The sequence below is a fragment of the Eublepharis macularius genome, chromosome 4, assembly GCF_028583425.1.
Source record: "Eublepharis macularius isolate TG4126 chromosome 4, MPM_Emac_v1.0, whole genome shotgun sequence".
Classification (NCBI taxonomy): domain Eukaryota; kingdom Metazoa; phylum Chordata; class Lepidosauria; order Squamata; family Eublepharidae; genus Eublepharis; species Eublepharis macularius.
The window spans coordinates 114,895,616-114,923,572 of NC_072793.1; the positions used below are offsets into that span (position 1 = coordinate 114,895,616).

The 27,957-nt window shown below is 41.5% G+C and overlaps 1 protein-coding gene across 8 annotated transcripts in view; it reads right to left on the reverse strand.

Annotated features, from left to right (window-relative positions):
• CHDH (choline dehydrogenase) overlaps positions 1 to 22,796 on the reverse strand; it is a 42,634-nt gene extending 19,838 nt beyond the window's left edge. For 2 of the 8 annotated variants that reach the window (XM_054976958.1, XM_054976963.1), the window contains exons 1-7: positions 22,465 to 22,794; positions 19,159 to 19,949; positions 16,852 to 17,003; positions 13,044 to 13,173; positions 12,802 to 12,936; positions 3,798 to 3,940; positions 3,177 to 3,279 (exon numbers count right to left, since the gene is read on the reverse strand). In XM_054976958.1, coding sequence (XP_054832933.1) covers positions 3,177 to 3,279; positions 3,798 to 3,940; positions 12,802 to 12,936; positions 13,044 to 13,173; positions 16,852 to 17,003; positions 19,159 to 19,906 — 1,411 coding nt within the window. In that variant the 5' untranslated portion in view covers positions 19,907 to 19,949; positions 22,465 to 22,794. Of the gene's footprint in view, positions 1 to 3,176; positions 3,280 to 3,797; positions 3,941 to 12,801; positions 12,937 to 13,043; positions 13,174 to 16,851; positions 17,004 to 19,158; positions 19,950 to 22,043; positions 22,128 to 22,301; positions 22,379 to 22,416 lie in introns of those variants that run through there. The other 6 variants (XM_054976959.1, XM_054976965.1, XM_054976960.1 and 3 more) reach the window with 6 other exon arrangements.
• Between the last annotated feature and the right edge of the window lie 5,161 nt (positions 22,797 to 27,957).

Consider the following 27,957-nt stretch of genomic DNA (forward strand, 5'->3'; position numbering starts at 1 on the left):
TAGGAAAGGCAGTGCAGAGCTAGCCTAAAGCGAACTGCTCTCCCCTGAGGCAGGAAAGGAACTGGAAGGACAGGGGGTGTTCCCACATACAGCCACAGGAAGGGGAAGAAAGATCAACTTTCCTGCCTCCCTGATTGGACAGAGGGAAACACCCAGGATGTCCTCCAACTCAGAGAGAGAATTAGCTTCCACCATATGCCTGGTGGAACATCTCTGTCTTACAGGCCTGCCTAAATGATACAAGATCCTGGCAGGCCCAAGTGTCCTCAGACAGAGAGTTCCACCCGGTTGGGTCCAGGGCCGAAAAGGCCCTGGCCCTGGTAGAGGCCAGCTGAGCCTCCCTAGGTCCAGGGACCACCAGTAGATGTTTTCCGGTTGAACGAAGTGCTCTCTTGGGCAGATACAGGGAGAGATGGTCCCTTAGGTATGCTGGTCCCAGTCCATTTAGGGCTTTATAGGTCAAAACCAACACCTTGAACTGGATCCAGAATTCTACTGGGAGCCAGTGAAGCTGCTGCAAGATAGAGGTAATGTGTGTCCTACACGAAGCTCCAATTAGGACATGCACAGCAGCATTCTGAACCCGTTGAAGTCTCCGGATCAAGCCCAAGGGCAGCCCTGCATAGAGCGAGTTACAGTAGTCTAACCTGGAGGTGACCGTTGCATGGATCACTGCCGTTAGGTCCTGGGCCGAGAGGTAGGGCGCCAGTTGCCAGGCCTTCCGAAGGTGGAAAATGGCCACCCGAGCCACAGCTGCAATCTGGCCCTCCAATGACAAGGAGGAATCCAGAATCACGCCCAAACTCCTAACCGATGGTATGGGCAAAAGTGGTGCCCCCCCAAAGGTCGGGAGAAGGATCTCTGCCTCCGACAGTCCACGGCCCACGTACAGGACCTCCGTCTTCACGGGATTCAACTTCAGCCTGCTCTGTTCTACCCACCCAGACACGGCCTCCATGGCTCTCAACAGGGTGTCAGGGGCAGAATCAGGTCAGCCTCCCATCAACAGATACAACTGGGTGTCATCTGCATATTGATGACAACCCAGTCTGAAACTCCACACCAACTGGGCAAGGGGGCATATATAAAGATTGAACAACAGGGGAGTATCGCCCCCTGTGGGACACCATACTCCAAAGGTTGGCGTGCAGACAGTCTCTCCCCCAGCGCCACCCTCTGTCCCCGACTGTGGAGAAGAGACAAGCCACTGCAAGGCCGTCCCACAAATCCCCACATCGGCAAGGCAGTGGGCCAAAAACTCATGGTCAACCGTGTTGAACGCTGCTGAAAGGTCTAATAAGATGAGCAGTGCCAACGCACCCCTATCCAGGTGCCTACAGAGATCGTCTGTGAGGGCAACCAACACTATCTGCTCCCCATGACCCGAATGGAAGCCGGACTGGTATGGGTCCAGGACAGATGTCTCTTGCAGGAACACCTGTAGCTGATCCCCCACCACCTGCTCAATCACCTTTCCCAAGAACAGGAGGTTTGATACTGGGCGGAAACATTAAAACATGATACATTAAATGATAAAAGAAATTACTTAGGAGCATACTTATAGCAACAGGCAGTACAGAATAGTATGGTCTACGGTCCCTATCTCTTTACCAAAATATCTTTCTAAACCATTTTCTTACAGTACAGCTGTCCTACCTGCATAAAAAAAGTCCTCTTGAATAATGCAGTTTTGCATAGGTGAGGGAAAATAGGAGAGCAGGAACCTTCCTAACTTCATCAGGCAGGCATTTCATAAGGAGAGGGCTACCAAAGAGAATGCATGTCTACGGGCGGTTGTTGCTGACTTTACCCATGTGCAGGATGGCATCTATAGAAGGCTCTGTTCAGATCAGCAAAGCTGCCACAGTGGAACACAGAGAAAGAGGCAGTTCCACAGATATGAAGGACCAAGGTCATGAAGGGCTTTGTATATAATAGCCAAGACATTGAATTGAGCCCAGTATCTGATGGAATGATTGCAGAATGGGAGTAGCTCATAATAGTAACTGAGCTACAGCTTTCTGCAACAACTGGAGTCTCCGAGTTAACTTAGAGGGAAGACATATGTAGAGCGCACCACAGTAGTCTAGTCTCAGTTTTACTGTGGCATGGATCCAAGTGGCCAGGTCAGCCACGTTAAGGTAGGAGATTATCTTCTGGCCTAAACTGAGTTGGAAGGTCTAATTCTGCTTAGGTTCGCATGATAAAAAAACTTCAGCCGCACAACAAATGTTAAAACCATTAAAGGGAACATGGAGAATGCAGAATACAGTACCAATGCGGAAAACCCCTCATAATATTAATTGGCCTTTTCTCATGCGAAAATTATCTAACTCCACAACCCTGCTTAGTTTTGCTATTTGAAACTGGGCTTGCCCTCATTTTTTTTAGTCTTCTAGTAAAAAGGTACTTCAAGATGCTCTCCAGACTTTCCTGCCCGTCCCAATTTTAAAAACAAATGTATTTATTTATTTTAAAACTATCAAAAAAGTAATCAGTCACAAGTTTGTTTAAAATTTATTTTGAAACAAATAACCCTAACTGTGGCGGAAGCTGCTACTATCAAGTTGCCAAACGGAACTCGAGGTGAGTCCACTGTGGCTCCAAGCTTGGCCAGTGAAGTACCTGGCTTCATACCCATCCCCTCAGTACCTTATAAATCAGGTCTGTTTAAATAAGCTTCAGCTCCCTGGAACCATATGAAGCATATGAAAAAGGCACTCTCTCACAGCCAATTAGAGACAGCCCCCCACTTTAAATTCAGCAAAGAAACAAACTAGCAGCCAGTAAAGGCCATGAAATACTGGGCTACAGTTTTTCAGCAAAATTCTGGATCAGGTGAAACATATTAACAGTCTTCAAAAATATATATTTAATTCTACTGTGTGTTGGAACATTTCAGGCAACATGGTCCAGCTGGGTTTCTATTCATTTAGTGATTGGAAAACGTATCAAGCTTTGAGATAAATGGTGGTCTGAAGCAACCTTATGAATGTGAAGGGCTCAGCAGAGTATATGTTCTCAGTGCGCCATATCCTACATAGTTTGAGATACAAAAAAAAAATAGAAGACGTAGATGCCACCTATTACTGATGAGTGTAATAGCAGGTATTCACTAAGAGATTTCTGGACTAGTAACTCAAAAAGAGAAAGAGCGTAGATAACTCTACATTTACCTGTTGACAAATAGTTGGGTTCAATGATGGGATGTTCCCTTGGGTCTGTACTTTTCAGCTTTAGCCACCCCACACTTGTACTCCTCATGGGGCCAATATGAACCTGCCACAGTTCAATGGAAAATATGAAATATGTCACCTGAAAGCCTTTCTTAATCTTATTCAATGTTGTAAAGCTGAATTCTCCTTATAAATCCTATAGGCATAGTATATTTTAACACAGGAATAAAAAGCACATAAAACATCTTCCCATTTGAAGGAATGTGTTATAATTAAGAACACAAATATACACTTAAAAATAAATTACATGGTCACAAAGAGATACAATTTTTTTAATTGCTCCTTTCACTTTTAAATGCAAGGATGTTAGTTCAGTATCAGCAGAAGACATCCAGAAAGGATTATCATTGTCCTTTGAACAAAGGTGAAACAGAAACTGCTATAGTTTAATTCGCCATCTACTGATGATGGTGGAGAAAAGGATTTCCAAAGGCACCATATGATTTTTAAAACTTACTTTGTTACAGGCAAATTATTAAATTATTCCTGAACAATTAATTGAATTCTGAATCACAAAACCCAAGCAATTCCGCTTAGTGATGCCTTCCCTGTACCACTCACCTGGTAAGCTTCCAGCTGAGAGGCGGTACGTCCATGGTCAATCACTTGAGATGGAAGGAAGTGAAACTGAATATCTGGATGAGAAACTCCTGCTCGACTTCTGATAAATCCACCAGTTTCTAAGTGAGCCGTGGCACCATCACCTAAAGACCAGGAAAACCACAGAGATGAAGAAATGATACAAAAAGGAACACTGAAGGTTTTTTTAAAAAAATGTAACTACTGTCTTTTCCCTAATCAGTGAAGTAAGTTTTGCCATTGATGCAAACTCCAATACTTTTATCCACCATTCCTCCACTGTAGGCAATGTTGGAGTTTTCCACTTCTGTACAATTTTTCCAGAGTCATACATCATCTTATAAAAATTTTCTTTGATACTAGAGCTAAATGTAAATTTCAACCCCCTTTTCCACATATTTTCCCATTGCTAATATGTCATATCCACATTTTTTTGCCCATTTAATCATACATTCTTTTACTTGCTCTTCTTCCATCTCAAACCTCAACAAAAGTTTATACATTTTAAAAATAACATATTCATCATTTGTACAGAGGGCAATTTCAAATTCAGTTTTAGATTGCTCAAAGTCATAGTGACTCTTGTCTAATTTAAATCTCTCCAAGATTTGCATATAGGGAATCCACTGGCAAGTGTGCCCTTCTGCTGCTAAGTCTTCTCTTAATTTAATTTAACTTGGCCTTGAGAAAATTCCAATAAATCATGATGATAACCATTTAGGCAACTCACCATTTCTCTTCTAAAATGAGCTTCTTGAGATGACAACCAGAGCAGTCTTTTTGAGCACAACCTAGGTTTGTATTTATTTCATACTCTCAAAATGGCACGCCTTACATAATGATTATTAAACTCTGCATTGGCCTTAACTTTGTCATACCATAGATACCCATGCCAGCCAAATTTTAAGTCGTGTCCTTCAAGGTCCAATAGTCTTCTATTTTTTTAACATTATCCAATCCTTCATCCAAATCAAATAGTTGGCTGCAAAATATACTCTCAAATCTGGTAGACCCAAACCTCCTCTTTCCTTTGTATCCTGTAGAACCTTAAGTTTAACCCTTGGTTTTTTGCCTTGCCATATAAATCTCAATATATCCTTCTGCCATTGCTTAAATGGTAACTCAGTTGTTAATACTGGAATTGTCCAAAATAGGAATAACATTCTAGGTAAAACATTCATTTTAATTGTAGGTATTCTTCCCAACAACGATAATTGAATCTTATCCCATCTTAACCTATCCCGTTTAATTTCATTCCAGGTCTTAATATAATTATTTTGGAATAACATACAATTCATATTTGATGTAAAATACTTGAGTATTACTCTCTTTTTCTCAATTTTAAACCCTGTTTTGCTCCCCAGTTTCATTTGGTCCTATATTTTCATATTTTTAGTTAACACTTTGGTCTACTGTTTATTAACCTTAAAACCTCCCACTACATCAAATTCTTTCAATCTTGTCATTAAGGGTTCAATTACCATTAAAGGGTCCTCCAAAACCAATACCAAATCATCCTCAATACCAAATCATCTTGAGTAGGACCTCTATTTTAAACACCCTAGTGGCAATGTCCCTTGATGTCAAAATCATTTCTATTCTTGAGAAAGATCTATGTCTTTCTGAAAAAAGGTATACTCTCTTGCATTGCCATTCTTCTATCTCCATAAATCAATCAAATCCAAATTGTCCATTAAATCAAAGAAAGCTTTGGGCAATTTACCCTGGAGTGTCTTAATATGTTTCTCAGAACATCTATCTATCTTCGGGTCAATCACTCCGTTCCAATCCCCCATCAAGCAATAATTTTCATATGCTAAATCTATTAAACATTCCCCAATTTTTCGGCCGGCGGGGTGAAAATAGCCCGCGGCCGACTGCTCTCAGGCGGGGAGCAGGCAAAGAACGCTCAAGACCCTAGGGTGAGCTAGATCTCGGACGGGGGGGGCTCTACACAACGGGTCCCCTCCCGATCCTTGAGGTCCCACCTTGCGACGGGTCGGCTATAATCTCTGCGGCAGTTTTGGGGCCAATTCGGCTGGCATAAGACCTACATACCCAAGCTTCGATTGGGGGAAGAAGCTGAGAGGAGAACTTAAAATCGAAACAGCGATTACAACCCGAGAAAAGTGAAGAGAAGGTAAAGATCATTATCTTCTGAGACGGGACAGATTGATAAAAACAGAGAGGAAAAAAAGTAGATTTTTAAACTGCAACAGACTAGTGAAAAGGAGGGGAAGACTCGGCAGGAATTGAATTTAAAAAGAGACTAAGTTTAAAGAAGTTATTAAAGAAATGGGACTATTGTTTTGAATACCTGTGGCTTTGGAGCTGTGAGAAAAAGACACCATCGCGAGATCTGCTGTGGGAAGACGGGAGACAGGAAGTGCGTAATAACAATAGAGTGGCTGGAGAGAAGCGGCCCTTGCTGGAGGGCAGGAAGTAGGGAATCGCCATTTTTGAAAGGGGAAGGGTCGCGGCTTCAGCGGAAGAGGAAGTAGGCCATCTTGGATTACAAAATCATAGAGAAACCATAGAGAAAAGACGCCCGACATTTTGGACTCTTTAAAATTTAATTTCTATAAGAAGACCGGGACATTTAAAATAGAAAAACGTTAAATTTTACGCCACGGAGTTAAGGAAGAGAGCGGATTCGTGGGAGCGAGCTAAAGCAAGCCCCACGATGTCAAAAAAAGAGTGGCAATTGGCAATAGAAAACCTGGATAAAAACCTGGACAAAAAACTTTTAGATATGATTAAAGAACTTAAGGACACGAAATTGGAGCTGATAAAAGAGGTTAAAGAGGTTACACAGACAGTAAAATCGGAGCTGTCAGAAGTGAAAAAAGGTATGGAAACAATACGAAGTGAATTACAAGGAACGCAGCAGAGAGTTAAAACAGTAGAAGACGCGATGGAGAATTTAGCAGACACGCAACAAACAGAGATGAGATTGGTGAAGGGGAGAATGTCAGTTGCAGAAACTAAACATATGGAGAAGCAGCTACGTTTTCGTGGTTTGCCAGAAGTGGAAGGAAAGTCAGCGCAAGAACAGATGACTGAGGTGTTGGCTGAGTACCTGGGGAAGGAGGAGGAGGAAGTTGTGGCTATCCTAGATGTGGCATACCGTGTGAATTCGAGAATAGCAACCCAGAGGAAACTACCAAGAGATGTGATTGTGCAGTTTACAACACGAAATATGAAAGAGAGGATTGTGACAAAACAGTTTCAAGATCCATTGGAGATTGATGGCAAGATGATTATTATAATGAAGGAACTGCCCAGATCAGTGTTACTGGACCGGAAAAAATATAAAGTGCTAATTCAGATTTTGAAGGACATGAAAATCAGGTACAGATGGGAGTTACCGGAAGGAGTGTCCTTTGAGTTTGGAGGGGCCAAAAAACGCATCAGATCTGAGCGAGAGATGGAGCGATTTATTAAGGACAATGAAAAAGACTTACCAACAAGATCATGAGTATGGAGTGTAAAGTATTATCTTGGAATGTAAATGGACTAAACTCACCGAATAAGAGGAAAAATACTTTTCACTGGCTACTAAAACAAAAATGTGACATTGTTTGTTTGCAAGAGACCCATATCAGAAAGCAGGATGTAAAATATTTAAAATCTGGAAAACTGGGCAAAGAATTTGTAGCGGCCTCCAACAAGAAAAAAAGAGGAGTGGTGTTGTACATAAAAGAGGAGCTACAGCCAAAATTTGTTATGAGAGATGTGGAAGCTAGATTTGTAGCAGTGGAATGTATTTGGAATTTAAAGAGAGTGTTGGTAGTCGGACTTTATGCACCTAACGGTGCAAAAGAAAGCTTCTTTGAGGATTTAAGGAAGCATTTAGACGATCTTGCATATGACCAGATAATTCTTGCTGGAGACTTCAATGGAGTGACAGACTTGGAACTAGACAAAAAGACTACAACGGCACAAAAGAAAAGAGGACTATTACCAAAGCTTTTTTTTGAGTTGATTCAACAAGAGACTCTTGAAGATGTATGGAGGAGAGAATATCCTAAAAGCAGACAGTTTACTTTTTATTCTGCAAGGCATTCTACATTATCAAGAATTGATATGATCTGGGCCTCAAAAGACTTAGCATTATGGACTAAGGAGGTAGAAATAATGCCTATGGTAGGCTCAGATCACAACCCAATTATGTGGAAATTTGGAAAAAAGAGAAAAAGGAAAGCATGGAGAATAAATGAGGACTTGTTACAGGAAAGAGAGAATATGGAAATATTGAGAAGAGAGACAAAGTTTTTTATACAATACAACGTGAATAAAGAAGTACCAACCAATAAAGTTTGGGATGCTTACAAGGCGGTTGTAAGGGGCATACTAATGGACTTAAATGGTAGAGCAAGAAAGAAGAAAGAGGAGAAAAGACAAGAGATTGAGGAGAAAATAAAAGCCAAAGAAATACAGCTAAAAAAGAGACCAAGGAAAAAGAAGGTATACCAGGAAATTAAAATACTTCAAGAACAGCTAACAGCAATGAGCAATAAAGAATTGGAGTGGAATTTCAAAAGACTGAATCAAAAAGCGTTTGAGGGTGCTAATAAACCTGGGAAGTACCTGGCATGGCAATTGAAGAAGAAAAGGGAAAAGAAGATAATAAATAAAATTTGCGAAGATAACAAAACGTATTTGGAGCAGGCTACCATTAGTAGAGCCTTTTATAAATTTTACGCTAAGCTGTATAATAAAAAAGAAGTAAACAAAGAATCAATAGCGTCATATTTGGAGAAAACCAAACTTCCAGAAATCTCGGAAGCTTGGAGAAATAAGTTGAATAGTGAAGTAACTGACGAGGAAATAAGTAAGGCAATACAATCTGCAAATCTAGGAAAGGCGCCAGGGCCAGATGGACTTACGGCTAAATTCTATAAGACAATGGCTAATGAACTGGCACCATTCCTAAAAGAGGTGATGAATGGGGTTTTAAGGGATCAAAGGATTCCAGAAACTTGGAGTGAAGCGAATATATCATTGATCCCAAAAGAGGGCCAAGACCTGACTAATGTGAAAAATTATAGACCTATATCGCTACTCAACAATGACTATAAAATTTTTGCGAAGATATTGGCGGAGAGATTGAAGGGGTGGCTCTCGGAAGTCATAGAGGAGGAACAAGCAGGCTTTTTGCCAGACAGACAAATAAGAGACAACTTAAGGACAGTGATCAATGCTATTGAATATTATGACAAGCGTTGTGACAAAGAGGTTGGTTTCTTCTTTGTAGACGCTGAAAAAGCGTTTGACAATTTAAACTGGGACTTTATGTTTGCCACTATGGAAAAGCTACAATTGGGAGAAAGATTCATCAGAGCAATTAAGGAAATTTATAGAGACCAGACTGCAGCAATCGTGGTGAATGATGAATTGACCAAGAAATTGACGATAAGTAAAGGAACAAGACAAGGTTGCCCGTTATCTCCATTGTTGTTCATTTTAGTATTGGAGATTCTGATGATACAAATACGTCAAGATGATGAAATTCGTGGAATAAAAATAAAGGACTATTCATACAAGGTCAGAGCATTTGCGGATGACATAATGTTAATTGTAGAGGACCCATTGGAGAACATGCCAAGAGTGATAGATAAGATCAAGGAGTTTGGAGACTTGGCAGGTTTCTTCATTAACAAAAAGAAGTCAAAGATATTATGCAAAAATATGACTAAGCAGAAACAACAATTGTTAATGGAAACAACGGATTGTGAAGTAACAAGTAAAGTGAAATATTTGGGAGTCGAATTAACTGCAAAGAACATAGATCTATTCAAAAACAATTATGAAAAACTATGGACTCAGATAGAGAGAGACTTGATTAAATGGAATAGATTGAATTTGTCATGGTTGGGCAGGATTGCAGCAGTTAAGATGAATGTGTTACCAAGAGTAATGTTTTTGCTACAGACAATACCAATCATCAGAGACTCCAAACAATTTGAAAAATGGCAGAGGAAAATATCAGATTTTGTTTGGGCAGGCAAGAAGCCTCGAGTGAAAGTGAAAGTTTTACAAGATGCAAAGGAAAGAGGTGGAATGCAACTGCCCAATCTGAGACTTTATCATGATGCAATCTGCCTAGTTTGGTTGAAAGAATGGATGACATTAAAGAACAAGAAACTATTAGCCCTAGAGGGATATAAAAAAATATTTGGATGGCACGCATATTTATGGCATGACAAAGTAAAGGTCAACTCGATGTTCCTGCATCACTTTGTTCGGAGAAGTCTATACATAATCTGGAAGAAGTACAGAATTTATCTACAAGAAGGAACCCCTTTGTGGGTGGTTCCATATGAGGTGATAGACCCGAGAGCTGTTGATAATGAACAACAATGTTTAACGTATAAAGAAATAACTAAAACTGAAGCATCCAAACTTAGAATAAAGACACAAGAGGAACTATCACCTAACTACGATTGGTTCCAGTATAGACAGATCAGAGACTTATATAATTCGGACTCTGTAAAGGGAGGTATACGAATAGAGAATTCGGAACTAGAGCAGACCCTTCTTAAAGAAGATAAGAAAAGAATATCCAAGGTATACCAAGTACTGTTGAAGTGGTATACCGAGGATGAGATAGTTAAAACACAAATGGTGAAATGGGCTATAAACTTTAATAAAGAAATAACAATGGAGGCATGGGAATACTTGTGGAAAACTACAATGAAGACAACGACATGTATTAATATCAAAGAGAACATTTACAAAATGATCTATCGTTGGTACATGACACCAAAGAAGATTGCGCTAGGGAATTTGAATACTTCTAATAAATGCTGGAAATGTAAGAAGCATGAGGGCTCCCTCTATCATATGTGGTGGTCGTGTGAGGTAGCCAGGCAGTACTGGGGGGAAATAATAAGAGAAATGAGTGAAATTTTACAATTTCAAATTAATAAGAACCCAGAACTCCTGCTACTGAACTTGGGAATGGAGGGAATTCCAGCCCAACACAGGACGTTGATATTTTATATGACAGCAGCAGCTAGACTTTTGTATGCGCAAAAATGGAAAGTACAAGAAGTGCCAACTATTGAAGATTGGACTTACAAATTGCTGTATATGGCTGAAATGGACAAGATGACAAGAAAACTGAGAGATCTGGACTCAGGGCAGTTCAACACAGACTGGGAGAAGCTGAAACAATACCTGGAGAAGAAATGGGAGGTGGGAGGAAAACTGTGGCAGTTTGAGAACTACTGAAGTATTGAAGTAGAGGGGGGAGACTTTACCGGGGGGAGAAGAGATAAATGTGAATTAATAAGCAGTCAGATTAATAGATTGACATATATATAGATATATATAGGTTAACAAACAGAACATAGAGAAAATAATTAATTATAAGGACTAAATATAAGGAGCGATTAACTAACAATATTTTCTTTTTTTCTGATAAGTTTTGTACCAAACTGAATGTCTGAAGATATAGATGGGTCAAATTGATTGACTACGTGAGGAGAGATATATAGAACTATTATAAAAAGATAGAATGAGTAATATATATAGAGAATAAGTCAAATTGTTTGATATAAACGAATGTATGATCTATATGGTTTATGATATATAGAAATATCTGAAATTGAAAAATTGGGATAAATTGTTTATCTAAGATGGAAACAAAGACTTACAGTTTGGGCATATAATGTTAAAAATAGTTAAGGATGTACTGCTTAGAATAATGGAGAATATATATTTGTTTTAGATAGAGGAAGCTAATAAAAGTAAGGGAAAGGGGACAAAGGGTTGGAAAGCTGTTGGAAGTCAACAAAAAGGGGGGGGAAAGGGAGGGGGTTAGAGATGAAAAAATTGGGGAAAATTGAATGTAAATGTGGAAATAATGGATTCTAACCCAATAAAAATTTTTCAAAAAAAAAAAAAACATTCCCCAATTTTTTTTTAAAATCCAGTTTTATTCTCATTTGGAGCATAGAGTCCCACCACCAACATTTTTGACCTCTGTACGTCGATTTCTACTGCCACATATCTTCCATGCTCATCACTCAATATCAATTTAGGCTTTGTGTGATTTAATATACAAAGCAATTCCATTCTTCTTTTTCATATCTGCTGCTATAAATTCTTTACCCAGAACTTTATAAGTCAGAAATTTTATATCTTTTTTCCTAATATGGATTTCTTGCAAACAAAACCTATCATGTTTTAGGTTTTTCAACTAGTGAAATATTTTCTTCCTTTTGGGGGCTGAATTTGTTCCATTAATATTCCATGTTAAACTTTTGTAATCCATCACACCATAAGATTTTTAAATTTCATAAAATGGGAGAAAAAAATCAGAGGAATATGTATGAGAAGGTAGAAAAAACAGAATTAAATATGAACCCCCACTTCCTCCTCCTCCTTGCTCTGGTCCAATCCTAAGCAAAGTTATTCCAGTCTAAACCCATTGATTTCACGTTATCTCAGTTGGATTGAGTGATCTGTCACTGGAAGGGTCTTCCCTATTACCCTCCCCTCTGCAGTCCCATCCAAATCCACAAAGGTTGGTGCAGTGGACTGCAGCGAAGGGGACAGGGCAAGAATTGCCTTCCTTCTCTTTCATCAGCAGAGCTGTGCTGACAGATAAGGAAGTGACTTCACCCCCTTCACCCTGGGGTTAGAAGGGATTGATGGGGGGAAACAAGGAAGATATATGATACTTGTATGACTGGATCCCATCAATTGTCTACAGAAGGCAAGTGAAAAACTTTGCCTCTGTATTGCACCAAAGCTGAGAAATACTGGTGTGTCAAAGGCTGCCTACCGAACTCAGTGATAAGGTAAGATTTGGATCATGGCTTCCTGACTCATAATTCACATGTTTAACCTCTACACCAGAGCAGCTCTCTAACGGCAACTAGTTTCATCTTACTAATATTTTAGATTAAGCACCGTATAAGAGCTATTCAGAATTAAAAACTCCCCACAAAATAAATTATATATTTTAAGGTCATACCAGTAAATTTCCACAGCCATTCAAGACCAATCTTTATCATATTAAGAGGCTTCTGTGATTTATACAGAGTTAGAGGCTGAGTGCACTTCTGTTGTATGTACACTTCCAAATGGTCTTGAAGATTCTGGCCAACTCCTAGAAGAAAGTGAAAAAAACCCCAACACCCAAAATATTTTATAAACAAGCGAGTTGTCAGTGCAAGCCAAACTATAGTTAGACAAATTCTATCAATTCATACAAACCTGCAAGATGACAGACAACAGGGATTCCTAATTTTTTGAGATCATCTGCATTGCCAACTCCAGACAGCATAAGCAGCTGTGGGGAATTTATAGCACCTGCACTTAAAATAACTTCCTTATTGGCAAAAATCTGAAATAAACAGAATTTATTTATTTTAGAACAAAATCAAGATTAAAAGAGGCTTTTTGGAAAATAGTTGCTTCATACTGCTTACTTGGTTGTTTACATTAGTTCCAAGGTTACTGGAGTCCAGCCTGCTAGGCTGTGATATAAACTGCTTAACATTTATTATATTATTTGTCAGGGCTTGCGGCGGCCACCGCTGGGCGGGGCGCCAGGCAGTCTGCTCCTGACGTCAAAGGGGTGCCAGGGATGCTGCAGGACCCTTCTCTGTGGAAGGAGGGGCGGTATACATCACCCAGACTCCCTCTCAATCCACTCGCTGGTCTGCTCAACCTGCGCCACTCACCCCTTACTCTGCAAAACCCAAACATTAGAGGTGACATTACACCACTCAGAAAAATAAGAACTTAGATTGACTCCAAAAATCGGGTCAGGACTCTGTAATTGTCAGAATTGCTTATGGGAGTGGGTCTGCTCTTTAGCCTGCTGATGATGAGCACCCTGTTTGTTCTTATGGCCTTGCTTCCTTCTAGAAAAGGACAACTGCTGGCTCTGGTAGGGTCGTTGGGATTGGTAGGCATACCCCTGGTATGGGTGGAAGCGATTCTGGCAACCCCTCATGAAAGATCTATACTGGGATCTGTTGGAAGGATGCTGTTGAGGAAAGACGCCATACGAATGTGCCGTAAGTATGTCCTTTCGTTTCTTGGATAAGTATTCATCTGTCTTTTCAAAAAATAAAGACTGTCCTTCAAAAGGGAGATCCTCAACATTATTTTTGGTCTCCGTCAGTAATGGTGTATTTCTCAGCCATGCGAACCTACAAAGTACGACAGCCGAAAGAAAAGACCTGGCGGAGGTATCTGCCATGTTTCGTTCCACGTTAATTTGATGGTGGGATAATTGGACTGCCTCCTCCTGAATGACTCTGAGGAAGACTCTCTGGTCCTCAGGCAACTGAAGAACGAAGGTAGCCACCTTATTCCAAAGGAACAGCTGGTAAGCTGCCATCATAGCAGCATAATTGGTAATTTTAATGCCGAAAGCAGCAGAGGTGTAGATCTTCCGTCCCATTGCATCTATTCTCCTACTCTCCTTATCGGAGGGGATGGATAGAGACCCTTGCTTAGGCTTGGTTTGCATCTCCTCAGTGACGAGTGAAGGAGGAGGAGGATGTACAGACAGGAACGGGCAGAGATCATCCTTTGTTCTATAAAGGTTCTCAACTTTCCTGTTAGTGGCAGGAGTGGAGGCTGGCTTTAAGTTCAGGCCAGTCAAAAGTTCCACAAAACCTTCAATCACTGGAAAGGAGACAGCAGGAGTAGACCCTGAATAAATATGCTGCAGAATCTTATCTTTAGATCTTGGTTCTGTGGATGCCACGTCAATTTCCAAGGCTCTAGCCATATGCTGGAGCAACTCATTGTATGCACGGAAGTCATCCAAGGAAGAGGCCTCTTTGGACGTACCAATTGCTCCCTCTGAAGAGTCAGACGAGGGGGTGTCACTGGACCTGTGGTATAGGGCACTCCCTTCAAATTCCACATCAGACAGATGCGGGGTTCGCTAGGAGCCAGCATAGGAATAAGCTCTCAGAGAAGGGGACCTGGAATATTCTCTGGTCAAGCGTTCTGAATAATAAGAGCCCTCCCTGTGGTGATGGTAGGAAGCCGGACTGTCACACAAATGATGGTAAAGGCTATCCCTCCTGTGAGCATAAGGACTCATCCTATGTCTGGAACATCCTCTCCCCTCTTGAGATGAATGAGATGACCAGGAACTTTGAGAAGGTGATCCAGTCTGTCCTGAAGGAGTAGGAGATTTTTCTATAAGGATCACGTCTTCCTCCATCCAGGACCCGGAGTGGGGTACTGTGGGATGATGAATGGTCCTCCGATCCCCAGTGTTTTTTGCTGGGGGGTTCAGATCTGACCTCACTCCAACACTTGGATCCGACCTCACTCTGACGCTCAGCGGGTGTTTGAGGTGCGATTACACTCTCCAGGATCACTTTGTCGCATTTGGATGAGTGATGTTTCTTCTTCTTTTTCTTCTCCAGACCAGCCTCGGATGGTTCGGGAGCAGTTGTCGGATCCGAAGCTGTCGGAACCAAAGAGGTGCTCCTTTGGATCCGAGGGGATCATCGGTCCGAAGTGGTAGTCGACACCGAAGGCGTTCCACTCCAAGGGGTTTTCAGAGCTGAAGCCCTCAAGGCCATAGAGTTGTCACGTCAGCTCTGAGGAGGTTCCGAAGGTGTTCTCGACTCTGATGGAATCGGATCCGACGAGGTAGGAATGGCCGGTTCTGAGGCGCACCGAGACGAAGCAATTGGATCCGACGGCGGTCAGGACTCTAAATGGGCCAGGGATGAGCAGGTGCGCAATGGTTTAGCTCCTGAGGACCCAGCACCAGGTTGGGTAGATGATCCCGATGAGGCAGGGATCTTTGCTGCGGCCAGCGGATCGGTAGCAGCCATGGCCCACTCCGATAAAGATGCTTGCAATCTACCCGCCTGTTTTGCTCTGGCCTTCGGGGTGAAGGTGCTGCAGTGTTTGCAGGCCTGTGTGTTGTGAGTTTCCCCCAAGCAATACAGGCAGTTTGAGTGACCATCCGAACGGGTCATCTTCCGATCGCAAGATACACACTGCTTGAATAAAGCATTCTCTGACATTGTTGTAGAAAGAAGTCTTGATAAAAAAAAAACGGAATGAGCTAGAACCTCTACAGTTGGCGGCAAAAGAGGAACTGAGGGTGCTACAGGGGCGCCCCGCCTCTTAGGGGATGTTTTTGGTGGGAAAGACGGCTGCACATGCACGCTGGGAGGCAGGGGCGCCCCCTGGTGGTTTTCAGCTTTAGAAATCTCCGAAGTAGGCAGGTCTGCGCATGCGCAGTCCCATGTGGGACTGCACAGGAAGACCATGGATGAACAGTGAGTCCCCCTCCCCTTTTCCTGTATAATACAAGAGTTCATGGTTAATCAGTTAAACTACCAACAAAAAGTTCTGAGAAATCAGAAGAACTTTCTTCAGACAAGGCTTATGAAATTTACAAAGCATGATGCCATCATAAACACATCTACTCAGAATCTTATTATCTGTTTAGTAGGGCTTATTTCCAGGAAAGTGTTCTTAAGACTGTACTCCGTGTTTGTTTAAAAAAAGATTAGGCAAATGTATAGAAGAAGTTTCAGTCAACAGCTTATCAGCCAAGGTGACACCTTCATTTCATATGCTGTATGTCACTAATTGCAGGATGGGGATTAAACTATTACTAAGCCTGCTTGTAAACTTCTGGCTTGCTGAAAACAGAATGCTAAACTAGATGATACTTTGAGCCAGCATATGGTTAGCGTTCAGCAAAGCTGTCTGCATTGCCTACATAGGGTCTTGTGAAAAAACGAGGGGAAAGGACGAATCACGGAAACCGGGCCCTAGCGCAATCAGTCACTGAAAGAGTAAGCCCAATAGAAGCATACTTCATCTGCAAGGGGGGGGGGGCAACTCCACCAAATTATTTCAGCAATGCTTCTAGATGAATGTATGAACTGGAACTTACATATCAGATTCATTTGCTCTAAAGTAATTATTTTCAATAACACAATAACCTTGATGCTATGCTGATATATTTAAAAAATCTGTATTCTTTTAAGGTACTCAACTTTAAACAGGAAATAACAATCCCTACCGTTTTCTTTCCTCCATCTTTAACATATTCGATGCCAACAGCTTTTGTCCCTTTAAATAATATTTTTTTTACAAGTGTATCTTCCTCTGCTGATAAGTTTGGGCGCGATAATGCAGGACGAAGGTAAGCACTGGCTGTGCTCCATCTCTGACCTATAAGATACAGGCTTTCGTTTAACATCAGCTGTCATCAAAATAGTTTGCACACTTTCAGTGCTCTATAAATAAAATTATAATGTATTGTCTTTTATCATATCATTTGTCAAATAAAAAATTACAACCCCAATACAGCAATGGGTGATCCGTTCATCTGCAGAAAACACATAGGTCTCCCACACATAACATGCAAAAAAATGTTGCTCAGTAGGGGAGACAGTGTGTGTGAATTGCTCACGTCCAGTTCTCAGAGATGTACGTGTAATGTTTGTGCCTAAACTACAAGACTCTGAAGACAACAGAATACTCTTTGCCTGCTGGTATACTCACAGAGTACAATCCAGGCACCTGTTCTATTCAAACAGGTGTTAGAGCAGATGGGACTGATCATCTGTTTAGGCCAGAAGTATTATAAAAGAACAGCTGCAAATGTGATTCCCTGAATGGATACGGCCTTGCCAGGGGGGACCAAAAAAAATCCCAAACTTAATTAAATGTAAACAATGGGAGAAAGTGCTATCAAACGTTTTCAAAAGTTTATTTGAAATAGACAAGAAACTGGCTATCCGCTAGCTTACTCGCTCAGCCAAACAGCTTTTCCAGTGAAAAAGCAATTACAGTGAAGAACATTCTGACTAAACGTGTTTTCAAAAGGACATTCTGGCAAACACGTTTTCAAAATGAGTGTTTCTTAACTACTAATCCCAGTTGTCAGTCCATGTTAGGTAAGTTTTTTGTGACTCTGAGCCAAAACACACGAGAAGAAATACCTAGGTTCAGCACGTGTTCTCTTACCTCAAGGTTTGCCGGGATCTGTAGGCGTCCTGGAAGCTTAAAGTTTAGCATTTACAGAGCAGCAGGAAGGGAAATACAGGCGCCTGTATTTCCCTTCCTGCTGCTCTGTAAATGCTAAACTTTAAGCTTCCAGGACGCCTACAGATCCCGGCAAACCTTGAGGTAAGAGAACACGTGCTGAACCTAGGTATTTCTTCTCGTGTGTTTTGGCTCTAATATATTGACCTAGAAACCCCTTCCCATTATGCTTTTTTCTTTAGCGTATTTGTACTGTTTCCCACTGCCTTTTCATGGGGAGGAGGGCTGGACTTTGGAGGTGCATATATTGTCTGACTTCAGTACCCAAATGTCTAGCTAGGTATCCTATTCCAATTCTGCATATTACTTGAATGCTCACCTTGATCCCTGGATGCATGACCCCATAGTCCAGATTTCCAAAAGGGCCAAACGGGAGAGAAAAAGTTGTTGTGAGCTAGTGTGAACCTTTACATGATTTGGAATCCTCTGATGTTGTGACAGGTATAAAACTTTATTACCTCCTTTCTCTGGGCCCTACATTTATTTACACAAGCCTCACTTTTTTCTTGCTCAGAAAAGACTGCATGAAGAAAGCAGACATGCAAATACCCATACACAGTATCTTGCTATAAACATAAATGCACTGGCACAAAAATCAAGAACCAGTATCCATTTCAGGCAACTGAATAAATTGCCTCATTTAAAGGGTGGGGGAGACACAACAATTTGGCATTCTGATAGGCGAGCTGCTTTCAAACTTTATTCACTCAGGAACTATTTTCTACTATGGGAGTTGTAGAAGATATTGGGGCACCTAGCATGTGATATAACCAATTCACGTGAAGCACTTGTTAATCCTATTAATTGCCCTGCTTGAACTGAGATTAGTTTCAGGTGGGTAGCTGTGCTGGTCTGCAGAAGAACAGCAAGATCTGAGTCTAGTTCCACCTTGAAAACCAACAAGATTTCCAGGGGATAAGCTTTCAAGAATTATGCTTCCTCAGATGCCTTCCTCATGTATCTGACAAAGGGAGTTTGACTCTGGAAAGCTTATTCCCTGGAAATCTTGTTGATCTGTAAGGTGCTACAGGACTTGAATCTTAACTGAATTGTGATTCTGACCCAGTACACTGTAAAGAGTGTTTTACAGATATACATTGCAAAAAGTCAGCAGCAGTAGGTAAGTAGTCTTTTGGGCAAGTATGTCCATCTTTACCCTTCTTCTTACGGAGGAGTCGCTGAAAAGCTTCCAAGGAACCCAGAATTTCCCAGACAGTTTGGAAACCACAGTAATAAGCCAGCCTGAATTAAGTAGGTCCACTCTAAAGGGAATATTTACCTTGGTGTATGGTCATATCCATCCAACCAAAGCCTTCTTGTTGAAAACCATTCATATCATCTGTGAAAGGATATCCAGCTTGTTGGGCTGCATCCAGGAATGCATGGTGAAGAGGGTTGTTAGTTTTTCCCCTTGACACATGAAGTGGGCCATTCCCACCTCGATAAAGATCAGCACCCAGCTCATGAGTTTGTGCTTTCTTAAAATAAGGTAAACAAAATTCGTAATCCCATTCAACAGCCCCTTCCTTACTCCACCTGTTATAATCTTCTGCATGGCCCCGAATATATACCATGGCATTAAGGGATGAAGAGCCACCCCAGACCCTTCCTCTGGGCCAGTACATAATTCGATTATCCATGTGCTTTTGTGGTGTTGTATGGTAATACCAGTTATATTTCTCATCACAGAGATTGTAGGTTAATGCAGCAGGCATGTGAATCTTCCACATTAATCGTTTGCTGTTAAAGAGTGTATCTTTTGGCCCGGCTTCCAGAAGCTTAACAGTGCTGTCAGGATCTTCAGTCAGTCGGTTGGCTAACACGCACCCAGCAGATCCAGCTCCAACAATTATATAACTAAAACAGTCCATGTTCCTTGAACTGTCTTGAGAAAACTGTTGAGTAGTTTTCAGTTTTTGGACACTGAAAACTTTTTCCAGTAGATGTGCTTTAATTAACGGTCTTACGATTCCATGCATTTGCTTAAAAAACCAGCAAGCCTGAACTCCTTTAAGTAAGTAGGACATCTTTTCCTATGTCTTTTCCTGGCATGAAAAAGACAGTCAAATTCTAGAAAAGGAAAACAAAAAAGAACTGTGAGTGAAATTTATTGTAGCATACTAAAACTGAAATAGGTAAAGAGATTAAACAAGATATATGCTGTATCATAACACATAACTGCAGTTCCGAGGCTGTCTTATTAAAAATGGCCTGTATCTATCCACATTAAGAAAAGTTGAGGGTGCTTAAATTTCCTTAACAAGGGGTGATGATTCAACTGATTTCTTCAACTCGTTGCAGACCTCCACTGTGTTGTTCCTGAGGGTACCTGACCCCCCAGAAACAAAATTTGGGTGGCTTGGCTGGCTGCAACAAGAGGAGAAACCAGCAAAAATCGCTGCTCTCTTAAAGCAACATAAGAACACATTATTTTAAAATTATGTGCAAATTAGTCACACACTCAAACTGTTTCAGAATCTTTCCCCCCTAGAGTTCTGATACGTGACTCCTTTATTATTGACACATAGAGGATGCTTCTATAAGTTTCGCAGCATGAGTCACTACATACACCACTGCAGGCTACGTTTATTTTGTGAAACACAATTATGCTGAAATAAAGCATAATTTGACCCTCATGCATGACACAGAAATGAGAGATCTGAGAGAACAGAGAATCTCCATGAAGGCTAAAAGCTGTAAAATTGGGAGAGCCAGTGATTGACTGCATACTTAAACAACAAGCCTATCTTAAGACATTCCACTAGTTTTTTTTAAAAAAACCCAACAATCTATTTCATGGGAATTGTTTTTCCAGTGCTCCTCAAACTTTCCCAAAATTTCCAATGGAAATGGAAAGACTGGGGGGAGGGGGGGAATCCTCAGACTTTTTCATGCTGTAAATTTTGAGTGTCTAGAACTTTGTCTTAAAAACCATTCTACTCACTCCAAAAGAAATTATTTTTTTTCAGTGCCACTACAACATTGTTATCAGAAAAACTGGAGTAAAAACCCTCAAATGTTCATTCATATTTTAAAGTATTCCATCCACACATTTCAAAGAAAAAATATTTTATTGGATATTTTGTTCAGTGCTCCTCTAAATTCCCCAATGGAATAACAACAGTCCTTTAAACACCACTTTCCCCCCCAGGCCTTCACATCTCCAACCTAGATCTGTTTCATTTAATGACACTGTATTTTTATTTCTGGATCAAAAATGATTTGTCATTTCATTTATTAATTTATATCCCGCTTTTGTCTCCAAATGAGGATACTAAATGCCTCAACAACAAAAATAAAATACAAAACAGGAATGGAGGGTCTAATGACAGAGCAGATCTTTGCTCCCCTTGCCATGGTTTTCCCTTCAAAGGAAATTCTGTATTTATTATTAATTGGTGCATTTTTTCTTCTGAAAGAAAAGGACTCCAGAGTGGTGTATATGGATCTCCTCCTCACAACAATCCTGAGAGATGGATTAGGCTGAGAATGACAGGTCCAAGGTCACAGTAACATTCACTGCAAACAGAGATTTGAAACTAACTTGCAGGGGTTAGTCCTAACTACTATACCCCATTAGTTGTAGGAGCAGATAAAAGGTTGTAGCACTCTCAGAGAATACAGGATTTCTGTTTCACCATTTTCACAAAACTATTGCTTCCCAATTCTGTAGATGAATAAAATATTTTCCGTTTACATCTTCTGAGAAAAGCTGCAATGAAGCATTAATATTGATTTCACAAACTTCCCATTCCTGTTATCTAGAACACCTAGAGCCCCACGGCCATTTTCAAGATGACTTCTTACTAGTACGTCACTTAAGATGCGTACATTAAAGTGGAGTCAAGCATTAACTGTAAAACAATTGGATGGTTTCTGCCTCGATTTTTTAAAAAAAATCAGATATACACTTAAAATTTCATTTGGATAAATGACACCTCCTATCGGCATAGCCAAATTTAAAAGAATCTAAAAGGGAATCGAGGGGCATCACGAAAGGTCAGGGACAATCCTCAACACGAACGAACGGCGCGGGTAACGGGGAAAACAACTGGTCCGCGGCTCCCGTGGAGTAGATTGTAAAAAAAAAAAAAGGTCTTTCTTAAAAGAGGAGGATACGCGCGGAAGAGGAAAAGAGGAGACCATCTTTCCTATCCAGACCACCTTTCTGTTAGAAGGCGCCTGGTGGCCGCGGCCCGCTTCGCGCTCAGTTCGTCTGCTGCCTCACGAACACCCTCTGGCTGGGTGGAAGGAGGACTTGCCGAGCGTCCTCTTGGGCAAGCGCCTCAGGGCTCCTACTGGAGGAGGGCTGCCAGGCCCACTGAGATGTCTCAAGCACGGGGCGGGTGGTTTGGTTTGGAGCCAGTCCGTGGTAACCTGCATGCCCCGCAGTCGGTGGCCTCTCGCCTCCATTTCACTCACTTCCCTCTCGTTTTGTTCCTTGTTCCCGTTCCCTGGTTCAATACATCCACCCATAACAGTTCAGCCTCCGGCACTTCATAGGTTCTCCGCCCCCAAGCTCAGGCCCTCTATTCACCTCCTCTTCCTCGCCTGTGCCCCCAAACCCCGGTAAAGCTGCGCTGACCTGCCCCGCCGAGCCGTCGAGCCTTGGAAAGAGGCGGGTTCCCGTGCTGGATGGGCTGGACCTTTGGTCCCAAGACTCAAAAAACCCCTTCCCCTCTCCACTGGGCTGGCCGGCGCTCCTGCATAGGGGAAAGTGCTCCCGGGAGTTGTGGTTCCCCCTCTCTGAGGAGATTGGCATCGTCGCCCGCTGCAAACGAGCAAAGAAAGCCGCGCTTAGCTGAATGAATGGTGTTCTTGTGTCCTCCGCTCCCGTTTCACGCCCACCCGCTCCCCAAACACAAGGCTGCGAGGCCTGATTGACACGTGCAAAAAACAGGCGGTGTCATGTCGGGCTGCAGGTTTGGAATGTTCCCCTAGCTTAGAAACTTCCTCCAAACAGAAAACCAGCTCAGCAAGCAAGGAGCGAAGGTCGACGCTTTCTCCCGGCTGTGAAAGAGAGGAGGACGATCCCGTCTAGCTGCTGTGCTAGTTTTCTAGTTTAACCACAGCGTTCAAAACGGCCGTCTGAAGAGCAGCAGTCTCTGGGCACATTCTTCTGCAAGAGAAACCAAGTCATTTGGATTTTGCTTTGCAACCTTAGTGTGCTGTGCTCCCCCCCCCCTTTCCTTTTAGAGGTCGATATTCACAAAAGTCACTTGGTTTAGTTCGTTTGGTTTTCTGCACTTTTTATGTAATATTAACTTCAATAATCACTAATCCAGCCTAGGTGATCCCGCCTGCCTGCTGTTTTGGGTGGAAAGTAGAGTTCCCCCGGTTGCTTAGCTGAAGGCTTTCCTCCTGTTACTGCTACAGGTGGCTTTTCATAGGTGTAAACTACGGGGGGCTGAGGGGCTTGAGCCCCCCCCCCTCGGATTTGGCCGGACGGGGCTGAGCACCCCCCCCCCGCCCCCGCAGCCAGTGAACTACATGGGGGCTGAGGGGCTCAAGCCCGCTCAGATCTCACATGAGGGACGCAGTTACAATGGCAGAAGAAGCACAGGATTTTCCACCCTTCCTGCTATAGATCATATAATTTCTATGATTCTTTGGAGCGTTGTTCCTGTTTTTTGCTTGTATATATTAGTGTGTTTATTAAGAATTTATAGTTTTAAAAAGGTATTGCGTTTTATATGAACAATTTACAAATAAATGTTACAGAAGAATTTAGAGACTGATAGAAGATACATGATTTTGAAAACCAGGTTCCTGGAAGGCAAAATTTACACACTAGTAACAATATATGCACCAAACAACGCAAGAGAAAGTTTTTATGAAAATGTTTTCCAATCCATTTTCAATTTTCAAGAAGATAATGATCTTCCGAGACATAATGGATCTAAAAAAAAAGATAGGTTAAAAAAAGAAGGCAAACTTCCCCAAAATGTGTTTAATTATACCGAAATGTTACAATTGGAAGGTGTTTGTAGGATCAAAAATCTGAATATTGGAGACTATACTTTCTTTTCTGAAAGATACCAAACACATTCAAGGACTGATATGTGCTGGATATAAAAAACCTGAGTTATTTATATTGTTTGTTATATTCTGTTTTCTCTTTTCCTTTTTCTTTGATGTAACTATAATTGTGCTATTGTTTTTATTTTATTTTTTATGTTCTGCTTATATTTATAAAAATAAATTTTATATCAAAAAAGAATTTATACACTGCCTTAAAATACCTATGACTATTGCCCACACTAATTAGCTTAATCCTTAACCCTGGCTGGCTCTACCCATTTTCAATGTAGCAACAGTCAGATTCCAAGGCCTCTGTTGGACATAAGTGCAATATAATTGCTTGGCTACAATTTCCATTTGGGGAATGTTAGATGACTCTACTTCTAATGCTGTCCCATTCCTCAGGTTTCAGAGAGGGGGAAACCAGAGAGTTAGAAAGATAGACAGGTCAGAGCATCTGTTTACTGTTTATTCCTTTACTGCCCTTTGATGTGTAGATTACTACTCTCAGGACTAGAGATGGGCACGAACAGCAATATGAACCAAAAAAAGCCACGAACAGCCCAATCTGCTGTTCGAGAACAAGCTGTTCATGAGGCCCTATTCTAAATGAACAGGTGGTCGTCGCAAGCCTCGTTCGTTGCGTTCATCAGCTGTTCGTCAAGCCAGACAGTCTGGCACCTGCAATCAATTTCCTTGGCAACATAGGCAGGGATTGTCTGAACTCCTGCTGTTGCCCTGGAAATCCCAATCTAAGACCAATTTAGCTTGACAGGCAGGTCTTCCAAGTGTGGAGCTCCAAATTTGTTACAAGGGAGCAAATACCAGAGGGGAGGGGGGGTCTCCCAGTTCTGGCTTTCTTTGCAGACAGTGGAGAGTTAGAGACAGCTGCTGTTGGCATTTTGATAGACAGGGTGAGTGCATTGGAGCTTGAATTTTCTTTGTGTGTGGTGGGATAGGGATCTACCCCTTCAGGTTCTAGGGCTGCTGCCAGGCTCTGGGGCAAGCTACTATTTATTATTGGTACCTTTCCTGGTGCCTGCTCAGGTCAGGTTTCTAGGAGTGGTGCGGTAGGGATCTTGACCAAACTTGGATGATGGCTGGAGGAGAGCCTGCTGGCCCCCATGAACAGCCAACCACGAACATGTTTGTGAACAGGGTCATGTTTGTAGTTGTTCGTGAGTCCCTGTTCGTGGATGGCAACGAACAACGAACATCATGTTTGGGGTTTTTTCTGTTCGTGCCCATCTCTACTCAGGACTTCCTCCTCAGGAACAGATCAGTAGATAGGAATCTATCTTTTCACTTTCCTATCAAAATATGGAGTTTCTGTAATAAAGAACTCTGACTTCTTTTTTAAAACTAAAACTTTTTAAAAACTTCCTTTTAAAAACTTTCATACACCAGCCATCACGCTCCAACCCCCCATCTTCATGTTTTATTTGCAACAATGCTACTCTGTAAAGGACCAGTTTCTATTCCTTTTAACAGGGAAAAAAAGTGAGTATCTATTTTACTTTCCAGTAATGTTATCATTACATTGTATTTTGGAAATGGAACACTGGGAAAGGGTAGGCCTTATGTTTCCTTGTTGAAATAGCTTTGTTTGTTGCTTTTTTTGCTGGGTGTGGGAAAATGGTTTTTTCATGGTAATGTATGTGTGTGGGGGGTGGGGCTGCTTCAGCCACTTCTAAGCTCCTCTTTCAGTTTCCATTCCATGTTTAAATGGAGAGGTGGTATTGCAGAAAAGGACAATTCCTAAACATGAGTGCTGTCTCTCTGAAGCAATGAGAAACTGAATCTGCATGAACAAGATTGGAGGAGAGGGGGATGCAGATCAGAGGTCTTTTTAAAATTTCCTTTTGCCCTGTGTGCAGCCTGGAGAGAACATTGGCAAGGAATGTGCACTCTGTACATGTTCATGTTCTGCATTTTTCTGGTACCCACAATGGTGTGGTACAGTTTTAAAGGAGTGACCAATTAGCTAATGCTTAGAGGAGAAATTGAAAAAAACAGTTGAGTAGTATTTTCAAAGCTGCAGCAATATATTGTTATAGGATTTGGGGATTCTTTTGATTAAAGTTGTATTTCAGCTGTCTGAAGATTTGTTAAAGCCAAATGTGTTTTGCAAGTTGAACCTAAAGAGCAGAAATTAATAATCCACAGGAATGCAGTCGTTTCCTACAAATTCAATTATGTGATTTTGTTAATAATGTGTTCTGAATGTCTTTTAAGGTGGAGTTTTTAAGCAGTGTGCTAAGAAAGCAAGGTATATAAAACCCTAGGTAGTATAACTGAGTTTTCTTTGGGGTCATGACTAGCACTGTTCTGAATTGCCTCAAAATGTGCTTGTACTCACTTATAGGACATGAATTTGAAGTAAGAAGATGGAGTTTGCTACTACTTTGCACTCTGTACATTGCTCAGAAATCGATTGCACAGCAACTGTTTTGTATTCTGCTCTGGTTCAGACTTCAACCATGCATTTGCCAAATGAAAGCATTTACAATGCCATAATTTAGTAAATTTCAGTACTAAGTCACCCTTATGAATAAGGCAGAATCAAAACTCTTGTAAATGAACGTCTAGGAAAACTTTAAAAATGTTCCCCTACAGGCTTATCTGTGGTGCCTTTCTTAGTGTCAAATTTGTGACCATTAGTTTGTCCCATACACATGGTATGTATAGTTACAGATCTTAAAATGACTATCCTAAAAGTGAATTTCAAAAACAGGACACAGCAAGAGATTGCTGAGATAGCACTATAACCACTGGCCAACTCTCACATTTTCCTAGGTTTGGCGCAGCCCAGGGGCATTGTTAGGGGGATCCCCAAGGGTGCCCGGGTCCCCAAAAATTTGTGGGGAGCCACTCCCTAAATCTCCCATGGCCCTGCCTCCATAGATGGTGGCAATGGAAGCTCCTCCCTGTGAGATCATAGGCTCCTCCCTGTAACATCACTGACATAGCAATGCCTCTGGCTCAGCCCCAGCCCACCCACCCCCCGGGAAATTGGAAACTCTACGCCCCTGCTTTGGTTTGAGCTGGGGGAGGGACTATTTTCTCCCCAACGGTTTGCCTGCTTTACATCTCCCCATACAGCCACTGTGAAGCCACTTGCAGCAGCTTCGCCTGACAAAAGGAGGGCAGCACTGACTCAACTACCCTGCTGTTTTGTTTGCCTGGTAACACAAGCATCATTTTCCTTTCAGAATGGCAGGGAAATTAATATACAACAATGAGTCTCGTATACATTACAGAGCATTTAATCTAGAAGGAACTCAAAACTACTTTGGAATCTCTTTGTAGTAAAACATATTAGAGCCTCCACTACTTCCATTAGTCAATGAATGATTGAGACGATGTACATGTAGGACTAAAGTGGCAACACCAATGCATCAAATATTGGTAAGACAACAATGTCAATGCTTGCTAGGTTTTAAACCTTAAGGGGTAGACTTCAACAGGGCATTGAAGATAGATAGGCTAAAGGCCAAGAAACAACTATATTGGAGGAGCTGTATTAAATTTTTTCACCCTTAATTATGTTGACCTAGACATGCCTCAGGCTTGAAATCTGCTCCTTGCTTAATGGTATGTATTGGGTAATAATCTTCTAGAAAGGGAAGATTTTCTTTAAAAGTTATTTTCGTCTAAACCACAAATGGCTAACATAAGTCTGCCTAGGAAGATGAGCTAAAAAAGATTTTGTACAGGCTAGCACTTTTTGGGGACTCCATCAGGTCTGATAATTACCAGCAGCCAGAGAAAGAATAGGCTAGAGGAGGGTCACAAAAGCAACTGACAATGATATCAGTTCAGCAAGGCCCATTTTTGCAACCTTGCCCGTTGTTATCTATAAAAAGTATCATGAGCACATTAAATAGACTTCATCACAATCTTAATTTTAAAAATCATGATTATAATTAAACTGTGAGTTATAATTTTGAGATGGCATGCCAGTGTATGAGAGGATGTTGCACTAGATGGCCTGCTAGTCTGATCCAGCAGGGCTCTTCTTAAGTTCTTAATTCATTAAAACAAAAACAGCCATATC